Source organism: Centroberyx gerrardi, chromosome 19 (genome assembly GCF_048128805.1).
Source record: "Centroberyx gerrardi isolate f3 chromosome 19, fCenGer3.hap1.cur.20231027, whole genome shotgun sequence".
Taxonomy (NCBI): domain Eukaryota; kingdom Metazoa; phylum Chordata; class Actinopteri; order Beryciformes; family Berycidae; genus Centroberyx; species Centroberyx gerrardi.
This window is the reverse complement of record NC_136015.1, coordinates 11098730-11112114: the sequence shown is the minus strand read 5'-3', so window position 1 is coordinate 11112114 and position 13385 is coordinate 11098730. Positions and strand designations below refer to the sequence as shown.

The 13385-nt window shown below is 43.5% G+C and overlaps 1 protein-coding gene across 1 annotated transcript in view; it reads left to right on the top strand.

Moving 5' to 3' along the window:
- vps50 (VPS50 EARP/GARPII complex subunit) overlaps positions 1-13385 on the top strand; it is a 107153-nt gene that overhangs the window by 65860 nt on the left and 27908 nt on the right. The window contains exons 19-22 of the mRNA XM_078290457.1: positions 496-614; positions 2427-2533; positions 3959-4080; positions 8229-8309. Of these exons, the coding sequence (XP_078146583.1) occupies positions 496-614; positions 2427-2533; positions 3959-4080; positions 8229-8309 (429 nt within the window). The remainder of the gene's footprint in view (positions 1-495; positions 615-2426; positions 2534-3958; positions 4081-8228; positions 8310-13385) is intronic.

The window sequence follows — 13385 nt, the reverse complement described above, 5'->3', positions numbered from 1 at the left end:
GAACTCTGTTTTCTGGGAGCTGAATGATTTTTTTCACCTGAATCCAATTCTCTCATGGTAATTCACCCAATAGACCTCAAAGATGGGAATTTAACGCTCTGTTTTCATTTAACCTTTTGATATTTTAATCACTGGCCCTGTGACACAGTGGGTTTTTAAACTGTTGGCCTCTTGATTAACCAGGTTGTATTTCATAAAGGGAATCATATTTTCCAAACCTTTGTAGACCTTCCTTTGAGGTGTTGCAGCAGTGACATGATATCTCTGTGGCAGCAAATTCATTCACTCTTGTTTTCAGCCACTGATGATGTGTCAAACGGTGTGTGATAACAACTTTTGACTCGTTCTCCCTCTTCCTCACTTCCCTCACATCCATCCTCTATCCCTCCTTTGCTCTGTCCCTCTGTCCATCTTCTGATCTCTTTCTTCCATCTTTCTCTCTCTCACACACATACATACACACCACACACACACACACCACGTACACACAAACAGTATGAGTCAGATGAGCTGGAGAAGAGTGTGTACCAGGATTATGACAGCGACAGCGATGTCCCCGAGGAGCTCAAGCAGGACTATGTGGATGAGCAGACGGGCGACGCCCCGCTCAAGAGGTCAGTCGTGGGTCAAAGTTTGTTGTTTTCTGTCATTTCCCTAGCTCAGGTACTGACAGCGAACTGATGTGATGCTGTGCACCTACAGTATTTAGAAGTTGTCCTGAACAGCGGCATCTCGGATCATCCAGTTTTTTACCCATTTCCACTCCTAGTCATTCAACATTTATGAAAGAAAGTGAACACAGAACTCTCTAAATGTAATACACCCCAGGCACTGAGTCACATTATCTATCGTTGAATCTTTATTTTAAGGAGGTTCTTAAGGGACATGCACTCATGCATTATGCCGATTTTTACACATTTAGCAATGATATTTTTAGCTCGCCTCTACCTAACCCTGCTAAGTAGGCGGAAAGGTTGCATTGAGTCTTTTGTCTACACGTCATAAAAAATTCTCTTTCTACCCACCTCTGCCCAGTGACTACTGAGAGATTAGTGGCTGCTTGATAAACACATAGGCAATCATTAGCTCCTCTACGCCTTGTATAAAAGGATTAATTTTTACAGTGAAAGAGACATTTGAATGTGGTTTTAGAAGAGTTTTTAACCTCGATTTTGGATTTTATTTCATTAAAGGGTTTTAGTCAGGGAGTGTTGAAAGATGCCAGGATCTTTACGGTTCTAGAATATATTCTAGAATATATGCAAACAGTAGCCAGTTTAGCATATTATATCTGTAATTATTTAGGTCATTTTTTTAAACAGGTGTGGTGGGTGTCATACATCACCACATCATTTAGGGAGCTTATTATGGAGCACAGAGTTATGAATGTTATAACACTCCACTCCCTTGTTGTTTTTGGGTTGCTGTGTGAGTGAACCTGTGTGTGTGTATGTGTGGTGGACTGAATTGAATGAATTCCTTTATTTAAGCAGGAAGTCTCATTGAGATCAAGATCTCTTTTTCAAGAAACCTGCTAACAACAATACAGTTATATATATATATATATATATAAAAAGTGCAGTTCATTCACACTTTTCCACACAGCAGACAATCGGCAAACAAAGACAAGTCACAGACAACATTATGAAAAGTCAGTTGGTAAGAACCTGGCTGAGACTGTGTGTATGCATGCGTGTGCGTGTGTGTGTGTGTATGTGTACTTTGTCTATCTGTATACATTCTAGGAGCTGACACCTAACCACCAGATGTGCAGGGGAAACGACACATAAAATACCATTACTTATTCAGCAGCTCCCCATTGCAAGGAGGCATTATTATAAAGATATAATTTCCTGTCATATAATTAATACAACATATGATGACTTATTCATGGTGTTGTGATGTTAGTGTGTTGAGTCTCATTTATTATACATGGTGACGTGCGTAATGCTTTGCATTAGCCTACACCGCATCACATTTGCCAGTCCCTGTCCCCCTGTGTATCACCCCAGCGGTAGCCTATAGTCACGAAAATGCTAATCTCCCCTTATTATCAGCGGGAATCACTGATCGCTAATTATCAGGTGGGTCGCCGGGTCACATCCAGAAATTAGAAGGCCCATATAATGAATGCGGGCTAATACGACTCAATGATCAGTGTCAGGGGTCTGGTTCTCTAAGATCACCAGTTCAAAGACTCCACCGTAGGGGTCCTTGTGTCTCTCAGGCTTTGTGTAATGGCTTCTGATTGATCAATTACAAGAATGTGAGCAGATGTCTAGCGGCAAGAGTGGCACGTAACAGAGCCGGGGCTCTGAACCTGCCGAGGGTCAGTGACATTAAGATATATTAGTAACTCTCTCTTTTTCTCATGCCTCTACCCTCCTTCCACCATCCCCTCTTTCACCCCCCCTGTCGCTAATCAGTGTGTCCCGAGAGACCATAAGAAGCAGGAAGAAGTCCGACTACAGCCTTAATAAGACCAATGCACCAATCCTCACCAACACCACCCTTAACGTCATCCGGCTTGTCGGTGAGTCTTGCGCGCACACACACACACACACACACACACACACACACACACACACACACCTCTCCTCGAAAGCGGTCAAGACACAGCCACAGTAGTGGTTGACCTCTCTGACTGGCTGAGACTTCCATTTAACCACCAATTAAGTGGGCAGCTCATTGAGACAGGCGGCCTCAGGTCTGTGCCGCTACCTGTGTGACTGGCCTGCACTAATCATCGTTAGCCTTCACTCCGACCTTTCATTTCGTAAGAGGTGCTCACACGTTTTTCTGACGTGGGTTTGAAGGCAGCGGGGCCCTTGCTTGGCAAAACGTGCCCTTTGGCGCCGTAACCTTCTCAACTTGATTGTCAAGTACGAAAAGGCATTAGACTAGGCAATTATCAGTGGTTAAATTGTCCTTTTGTAATATGAATTAATTTGTTAACCGAGGCTGATGGCATGCAAATTCAGATTTGCTTTTATTTCATACCGTGCATATTTTCAGGCTGGTGCGCTGTTTTCAATAAAACCGTTCGGCCCCGCTCGCGTTCACAGTTCAGAATATTCCTGCACATATAAAATAAAATAATTGTCTTTATTCGTCTTTCTTTCTCACAATAGGTAATATTGATTTAGAACTGTCTGGAAAAACTTCAAGTGGCAAACTGAGGCTAAAGCCAAACTTTGATTCGAAGCAATCACTTCTAATTCAGTCTCTGCGGCTCGTTGATAGAGTTAGATTGCACCCTGAGTTCTTGGTGCACAATTCAAGAGAGAGGGCGTGAAAAATGAGAGTGTGAGCAAAATACTAGTGTCTCAGTGGCAGAGCCAAGTAGATTTCTTCTTTTTTTTCCCTCCATTCATCAGTTCTGACTCAATGGTAACCTTGTTACACCCCTGTACCTCTGTACTTATTGCTTCTATTACCTTTCTGGCAAATTAAATCCCCGCCCCCGAGTGTATGCAAATGCAGTGCGTGCCGGCTAAGGTTCTTCCCTGAAGGATGTGGTTCCGCCATGATTAACTTACTGTAGCTTAACTCTTTGAATCTCCTACAAGATTTACTTTGGAGTTGAAGCATTTAATTCATTGTACAGCAATATTGGATTCCAAAAGATACTGATGCAAAAAAAACCCATAGAACTGGGTAGCCACTGTACAATACCCTGTACAATCAGGAACACAGAAAGCAGGACAAAAGAGATGAATGTCCAACAAACCTGAATTTCTGAAAAAGCAAAACCAAAAGAAACAAACAAACCAAAGTTTTATTAAACATCATGTTCACAATGTATTTGATTGTGTCTTGATTCCGATCCTGAAAGAGATGAAGGCTGAATAGCTTTGGAGCACTTTTGCAAACGAGCAAGTGAAGATCAGTACACAAGTCCACAACCCCTCCTCTATCTGATGGTAACTGGTTTTGTTCTTGTATCATCTCCATAAAGGGAAGTACATGCAGATGATGAACATCCTGAAACCCATCGCCTTTGATGTCATCCACTGTGTGTCGCAGCTCTTTGACTACTACCTGTACGCCGTCTACACCTTCTTTGGACGCAATGACATGGTACGGTATCACTGGTCCACTATACTTTATACTTTGCACCAAACACATCAGACAAGTTATACACACCTACTATAAACGTTGGTCATTCTGTCAGTTTGGTGTCTTTTTTTTTTGCCATTTTTTCCTTTGTTAGATAGTTTACAGTGAAGGAGGACAGGAAAGAATGTGGAGAGATGGAGGGATCAGCTGCTTAACACCTGGACTGACATTTCCAATAGCTATATCAAAACGCTGTGCCTTTCCCCTCAGGCAGTACTTCTTGTTGTCCACCTCTCCTCCTTTTCCTCTTTTCTCATCACTCTCATCGCTCTCAGTGGAAATCCCAGCTTAAGGATAGGTCACTCAGACTGGGAGTGAGTGCCCCCGCCCCCCCCCCCCCCCCCCCTCTTCTCCATCTACCATGTCATTTGTACCGTGCCTGAGCCCCATTCGGGGGTGCTAGTGGCTCACAGAGACAGAAAGCAGCATTTGTGTTGATAGCACCCTCAGGGAGCTAGTAATGATGGCAACCAAACGACTGCTGTCCCACCGAGGTGCAGGAGATGAAGAGGATGAGGCGAGCGCTCTGCAGGGCACCCCTCCAACAGAGATTTGCGGTGTGTGTGTGTGTGTGTGTGTGTGTGTGTGATGGGGAGATGAGTGAAGGGGGACACCCCGGTTGCAGCTTGACAACTTGTCAGGGGTTCCTTTTTCATTCCCCTCCATCTGATCACTGTGGGTCCATGTGTGCGTCTGTATTTTTGTCACGTTCTCCCTCTGTCTGTTCTCTGTTTGCCTGTATTCATATCTCTCTCCCTCAGTATCGCTGTCTGCCTCGTCTCTAACTCCCCTTTCCTTCTTTACTGTGTGTTCCTTTTCTCAGCCAGGCTCGCTCCCTCTTTCTCACTCTCCCTTTCTTCTAATTTTTGTGTGCCGTGTCCTTAATCTCAGCATGTTCTGCTCTTTCCTTTGGCATAGCTTTTACTTTCCTCCTCCTCTTCTTTCTCTTTCCTCTCAACATCAGCTCCCATGCCATTTCTTTCTCCCCCTCTCCGTCTCTCTCTCTCTCTCTCTCTCTCTCTCGTCTCTATCTCTTTCTCCCTCTCTATTTGTGTCTCTCTCTCTCCCTCCCTCTATTCCACTATACCTCATTATGCCTCATTGAATCCACCTATTTCAATAATGGTCTCTCTCAAAAAGGCACCTACACTAAAATGCTAATGTCCCCATGAATATTTAAAATGCTCCTGGAAATTGTTATGCACATATGCTGGTATTTTGACCTAGGGACTGCTCTCTTTACACGGCTGACATCAAGATGGAATGGGTTGACTTCTCGAGTTGAGAAGTAATGACTGGCATTAATATTCAAAAGGGTAAATACCCCATTATCTGTGCATATTGGCCCTGTCTAGTCGAGCTGCGCCATTGGCTCTGTCACACACATATGCTAAAGATGCATTAGATGCCGCACTCACGGCTTCTCCACTCCCATTAATAACTGGCCTTTCAAATGCCGGGACAGGGAGAGACAGATTTACAAATACCTTATTGGAAAAGTGATTCACGCATCAGATGATGAAATGCTTTGCCCCAGGAGAAAGACTTGGATTCTTCACTCAAGTGCCCATTCCAGGGAGAAGGGGAAGAAGGGTATAGTGAGGGAGAGGGGGAGGCGAATGGAAGGATGTAGGGAAGAGAGAAAAAGATGGCGGATATCCAGGGTGGATGTATCACAATGTATTGCGATTTGGAGAGAGAGAGAGGGGGGAGGAGAGAGGTCGAGTAAGAGACGCAATAAAGTAGGAGAGGTGAAGAGGCAGAGGTGTCCAGAGAGAGAGAGCGGAGAGCTGACACTTTAATAGATGGGCTCTCTGGAAAGTGAGCAACAATATGAGCAATAGTGGAAGATTCTAGTTTTATTGTCCCTGCTTGGCCATCTGTCTGCCTGCCTACAGTGAAGCATCCTGATGCTGTTTACTCAGTATGCAAAGCCACTTGTTCTGTCTCCTCATCTGTCGCTCCCTGTTAGTGTGCTTGTGTGTGTGTGCCTGTGTGTATGTCCTTGCTCTCTTAATAGCTTAAACACTCATACACACTACAGTATATACAAACACACACACATGGTTGCTATGGGTTTTTTTTTTCTTTTGCTTTTTGAATTGATTGACTGGATTTGGATTGGATATTTTCAAGTTTGGGGAAGTGCTTGAATTGAAAAGTGTCTTAACATGCTTGATTTTGTCAGCATCACTTCACAGTCATAATTCCTTTTATGAAACAAAGTGTTTGCTGTATCCCTAAAGTTTTATTGCTGCCTAGTAGCCACTGATTACACTGTATTAAATAGAGGGCTGTAATTAAAAGGGTTTCCAATAAATTCGCTGCTACACTAGTAAATCAGTTATTCATTTAATAATAAAAGCATTGGAGCAGTCATGTGAAATTAGTTCCTTTTATCATTTATTCATGGAAATTGCATTGTTACCCAAAGAAGAACATAAGGCAGAACTGCACACTGCCAGCTTTTGACTCTATATATGTGCATTTATTGTGTGTAAAAATATTTTATATGAATTAAGTACACTTATTTGATATGAATTACAACTTCAGTAAGTGTGTGGATATCTTGATATCTTGCTTTGAGAGGATTTACCATACTCAAAATGAGTATGGTAAGTAAAAAAAATACAGCTTCTTGTGTAACTGTGAGTCTCAAAGGGATTTCAACTATAGAACAGACATAGTCCTATTGTACTTTGGTACTGTGCCGTATAGAATAGAAGTGGACCACTGTGCGATTAAACAAACTTCCAGATAGTCAGATTTATTTTATTCACTACAGTTTGAATGCTGGTTTTGAATGGGCCACACTTGTCAAGTCTGTGAAACAAACACGCAGGTGACACCTAATTTCCTGCCGTCACTTAGCTTGGCATGCATCCTGGTTTTACACGTTGCTTCCTCACTCACAGTCCCCTCTCACTGTCATCCTTGAGAGACGTTTTCAGGATAAAGCCAGATTAAGGGACATTGTTCAGATGGAACAGGTGTACCGTTCAGTCTTCATAACACCCACGATTCAATGCCTCTTGAGTATTTTTCACAGTTTCAAAATGAATGGATGTTCATGTGTGGACACATAATGGTGTCAAACCAGGAAGCTGACATGCACCAAGGCCATCACTGTCAACAGTGATTGGATCTTCCCGTACCTAAGCTGACTGAATAGTCACAGGTACTTCTTTACCCACGTGGGCTGCTGTTGCTCAAAGGTTTCTTATTGGCCAGAATAGAGTTTTAGTCTGGCTATTCCCTGAGAAGTCAGTGACGCCCCGGTCTGAATGCTAAAACCATTTTAATGCGAGGTTGTACAAAATCGTTCCAGGCTACCCATCACTTCCACTAATCAATGACAGAGTGCTGATTTGTTGTGCTCTTTTCTGTATACTTCAATGTTTTTTTCTTCCTGTTTATTTTATTTTTTTTAATTTGAGCTGTTGGTTCTTGTTTTTTCCTTTCTGCTGTCCATTTGTCATCCATAGCCTGTCCCAAGCCCGTCTTTGCCCACTCAGGGTGGCAGAGAGGTGGGCACTGCCAGGGTGGTGGGCCCTGCTTGCTTGGTAAGAGTGGAGCTCCAGAGGCGTTGTAGCTATTGCACAAGGTCATCCCCGCCTTGTGAGTCCAAATACTGCTTAACACTTGCGGTGTGCTTGATTTGAAGCGCTTGAGGTGTGCATGATATATGTTCTCAAGTGCTAACCCACGATCAAGCACATCTGAAAGTGATTTCAGAGGCATTTGGGCATTGAGTTTGCTGTGCATTCACCCTCCTCACACTCCTCCTCCTCCTTCTCCTCCCTTCTGTCACGTCCCGTAGTCGGTGTGAATGTTTAATTTTGATGTTTGTTCCTCCCAGTTACTCCTCCCTCCTTTTGGATTAGATTGGGGTAAGAGCAGACAGGAAGGTGTGGAGTAAAGATTCTCTTGTCTAGCAGTACGTGAGATGAGAGCTGATGTTGCTGTGTGTGTGTGTAGCTTCCACACTGCTAAATTGGGTGTTCTTATACAGGAGAGTGTCTTTGTGCATGCTACAGATACTAACTGTGTGCGTGTGTGCGTGTGTGCGTGTGTGTGTGTGTGTGTGTGTGTGTGTCTCTATTCTACAGTATGAGTCATCTGGTCTGGGCCTTATCAGCAGCAGACTGAGAACCACACTGAACCGCATCCAGGAGAGCCTCATTGACATGGTAAGACTGTAACTCAGCCTCTTCCTCTGCTCTCTCTCTCTCACTTTCTCTTCTGCTCGCTCTCTATCTCTTTCTCTCTCTTTTCCCATCTCTCAATGCCTAATTTTCTCTCTCCTTCTCACTATCTCTCTGACACACTCATTTTCCCTCTTTTCTACCCGCCCCACACCCCCCTCTTTATGTGCCTCTCTCCTCTTTATCCCTCTCTCTCTTTTTTTTTTTCATTCACTCTATCCATTCGGTCCATGTATCTGGCCTTATTGTTGAGAGTGCCCACAGCCTGCATGGCCATAAAATGCATTATGGGTCATCATTATCTGGCCGCTGGTCTCTCTCGCTTTCTCACACACACACGCCACAGGCACATACACACAAACACACACAGACAACACGTGTATGGAGCCACTTAAAAAGAGGGAGGTGTGTGTGTGTGTCTGTGTGCACGTGTGAGCCCATTAGGGCCCTCAATCACTGCTCCCTTCACCAATACTGGATAGTGACAATTAGTCTGGTGCAGTCCATTCTCTCCACTTTCATTTCTATAATAGTGTGTCCTTCTGTCTCATCTCATCTGGTACGTGTGTATGATGCAAATCTCATCTTTATTTTTCTTCTGCCTCTTATTCATCTCTGTATCTCCATATCTCACAGCCGTCTTGGCCTGTGTTCAGATGTGTGATGCTTCGACTTTAATCTAGCTAATCTGCGGTGCCACTGAAGTTTTGCGCCTTTGGAGGGGAATATGATGTTTGATTGACATTTTGGCTTTGCGACACCGTGCTCTTTATTTTTCAGTGGTTTTCAGTGAAGAAAAGGGAGAAAACAACAAGTTGACCCTCGAGTCTAATTTCTGAAGTGTGAATCAAAAACTCCCTGAACTCATGTTTTAGGCATTGCTCCTTGAATTAAGATGTGAATAAGAAGAATCAACAACATTTTAATCCATTCTAAAAATTTTATCAGTCAAAGAATTCACACATGTCATTGTTATTCCGGATGGTCCAGTCTCCCAGCATTAGAAACCACACAAGGATTAATCTGTGACAATGTAAAGCCTACAGCTGCTGATTGATTGATTTTGTTGATTCATGTCGAATGAGATCTTTATCAATATTCTATCAGTTCTGAACATAAAATGTACCTTTTTTCCCATGATGAAATCATCCTAAATACTTTTATAATCATCTATTCCATCTTCCAAGCACCTGTAGGACTTTCTCTGTCTCCAATATCCATCCTTCTGATTTTATCTTTATGAAGCTGTAACACCACAAACTAGGCTGCAGGACAAACTCTAACCCCTTTCAGTCTCCTCTCTCTTCCCGCTGGCTTATTGGAGACACTGTTGAATGTTCACTAATACAGACCAAACTATCCAAGGGCATAAGGGAATAACATAATTCAGTGTTTTTCTCTTTAGTACCGCATCTTTCCTGCCACAGAAAGGTGGCAATAACTCTTCTGATGGCGCGTAAACATCATATCCCGTTTACAAATTATTTGCAGATGTGTGTGTGGATACAGGGATGTTAGAAAGCGGGATACTACATGTGCATGTAAACAGCATATCCCAAATAAGACCTTAAAAGGGATGTGCGTTAGTAACTGGGATGCTGTGTGCATGTAAACACAGTCAGTGACAGGCTGCCATAGCGATCAGCAAGGCCAGTCTCACTCTATTGGCAGAGTGTGTCACTGTATGTCACAGCAGAAGGTGACGCAAGGTGAACGTATACTGACATCGCCTTTTGCATAAGTATGCAATCAGCAATTTTCCACAGCAGGGAAAACACAGCATCTAAAGCACCTGTTTAAAACAAGGCATTGATTTGACAGAGCAGGGTGGCATAGCGGTACCGGCTACTTTGCTGTGATGTTTATAGCGTAGCAGTTCTGGGGCGGCCTGCGGAGGAGGAAGGACGAACGAAGCAAAAGAAGAAAGACAGAAAGAAGGAAAGAAGAAAAGAGAGAAAAGAAAGCCAGAATGAATAATAAATGAATAATGAATGAATGAGTGATCGAAACAGTGATAGGCGTCAAGCAGTTTTACGCAGACATGACATGTTGGTTTTCCCCTTCAGGGGGCAGCGTTTTCCCCCCTCAGGGAGCAGCGAAGCAGCTATTTACACCTCGGCAGTCTTTTAGCTAAACAAACTGTCAGCCGTTTCCAAATGTCAGGGATGCTGTGTCTGGCTCGCTCAGAGCTCAGCAGCCTACTGTGGGGAATATATTTATCCTTTGAACTGTTAGATCAAATGGACACAGACAGAGATCGGAGAAGAGGGAGAGAAAGGGAACGTGAAAAGGCAGCAGTGCAGAAACGTGTATTGGCTCTGGGAGTGTGTGTGTGTGTGTGTGTGTGTGTGTGTGTGTGTGTGTGTGTGTGTGTGTGTGTGTGTGTGTGTCTGTGTTTCCGTGAGTGAGAGATGGGTTTCTCTCAGGAGACCAAACTGTGCTAAACCTTTAACACGCACACACACACATACACACACGCACACACTTCAGATGGTCATAATGATATCACTTTGTGGCTGTCTCAGACTGTCTGATTAAGAGCTATTTAAAACCATCTCAAGAGAGAGAGGGCAGAGAGAGAGAGAGAGAAAGAGAGAGAGAGAGAGAGTCAGGCTTGTTCTAACTACTCCATTCTTTCTCTAATGTATTGGCAAATGCTTTTAGTCTGTCTTTTCCCATATGCAAAACTATTTTAGCTCAGCTCAATAAATCATTCAATGTTGGAGGAATGCCCTATTTCCCAAACTGTTGCAGTGCTCCCTAGTTTTTTTTTTTTTTTTTCCAATGTTCTTTCTCTCTCCTTCTACCCTCCTGTGTTTCAGATAGTGGCCCCCACACATAACCTCTCACACGCACCTCTCCATTAATAATTGGTGTTCATCAGGGTATTGGCATGAATAAGATTTGAGTGTGTGTACCTGTGTGACAGCAATAAAAGTTGGCTTTCGCATTCAGCATGAATTTCCAGTCCTAATGTAGATTGTCATGTATTTATTACCATTCATTTCCAGTTTCCATGGGGTTATTAGATGTGGGGGCGTATGGATTATAAATCCTTGTTTTATTACATGGGTGAGTTCACTCCAAAGTGGAAATGTGCTTGCACACACATACAGTACACACAAAGCCGACTCCCACACCTGCATACAAATACTCACACACTCGAGAGACTGCGGCAGGGTAGACCTCATTTGTAAACACATTATAAAGTTAATTGCACGCCGCATTTCAATTCGGCCACCGAATCCTTGCGGTTTTGTTCCCCCGGTTTGCTGTCTCGACTGTTTGATTCTAAAACCAATGTGGTGATAATGACTCTGGGTCCCATATGACTGGCAGCGAGATTCTATCTCCATCTTAATGTTTCAGGTACGAGGTGGCTTCAACTTGAATTGGGAGCTCCTGGGGGAAAAGTAAAAGATCATCCCCCACTTTCTGTTCTATTTCTTTGCCTCCATTTTGTTTCGATTACTTTTCTTAAACCCGGTCGGTTTGTAGGATTTTACAATTTTCATTTTGACCCTACTCATTTTCGACTTTGAATATTTGATTTAGAGCGCTTGATAGGAAAGTTTTGAGGTGGGGGAAGAAAGTTCTGAGTGGGACAGAGAAAGAAGTGAAGTGGTGGATTCAAATGTGCATCATTGTCACTTCTGACCATCCTGCTCTGCTGACATTCACAACACCCCTCCATCACATATTGCTTGATCACATGTGACATGTGTAACCATCTACACCACTCACAGCTCCAATCAAAGTTGGGTTCAAATGTGTAAGCAGCTAGATGTGTAGCTGTCACACACAGCAGGAATCAGCTGTTTTTGTATTATGTAAACTAATAATAGGTTTGCAAGGAAAAATTCAAATCCTTTGGTGAAATTGTTTGAGACAGGATGGATGATAGTGCCATATCAAGATGGTGCCGTCAAACCCATCTGTGGCCATATTGTCACCTCAACAGCTGTGACAGCTGTTGACAGCCATTGCTTGAGGCGATGTTGTAGAGAGAGCTAGCACAGCCTAGTATTTCCAATGAAGGCCACCTCTGCTTCACTCTCCTTTTACTGCTCTCACTCTTTAAACTGTCACTATGTCCTGTTTCTCCATCTTTGCCCTTTTCTCTCTCTCTTTCTCATTCATTTTCTTAACTGTTCACTCTCTCTACCTCTTTCTCTCTCTTTCTCTCTCTCTCTCTCTCTCTCTCTCTCTCTCTCTCTCTCTCTCTCCCCCCCTTTCCTCTCTCCTACCCCCCATTCTCCCTCTTTCACCTTTCCTCCTCCATCTTATCTTTTCATCCCGCCGCCCCCTTCTCTCTAACAGCTGTGTGCCAGTGATTAGCATTGTGTGTTGATTCTATCCAGCCACTCAGCCTGCTGAGATTTGAGAGGCATCGCAAACAACTGGTCGTGTGGTTACACACAATTTATTGGTGCTTTTGACTGAATATACCATGCATGTTTGCGTGTGTATGTATTCGCTCGTCATCGACCCAGACAGCAGGATATGATCACGGGGCTGGAAATTATGTTTTCATATTCTTTCTGTTTGATTGTAGTCTTAAAGTTGTTGAAGTCAACCCACAATGGTGTGTGTATAGATGTGTGTGTGTGTGTGTGTGTGTGTGTGTGTGTGTGTGTGTGTGTGCATATGTGCATATTGATATTCAGCTTTAGTGTAGAGTGGGGCTCAGGGGCTGTTTCCAGCCTGGCGCTGGAACAGGAATCAGAAGCGAGGTGATTTCCCTGTTGGCACCAGCAATCTGGCAATGAGACTGCCTGCAAAGGTGCACACACACACACACACACACACACACACACACACACACACACACACACACACTGAGACACACACACACACACTCACGAAGGAGCACACTGACACAAACAGGAAAACACACAGTCATAGGAACAGTCACATACTGTACATATACCAAGAAGAAACATAAACATACATATGAGCACTAACAACACACGACTGAACACACACACACAGACAGATTTGTAGTCCTTCTTCACACCTACATTGAACACTGTCTATCTCACACACTTTCACACTCTCTCT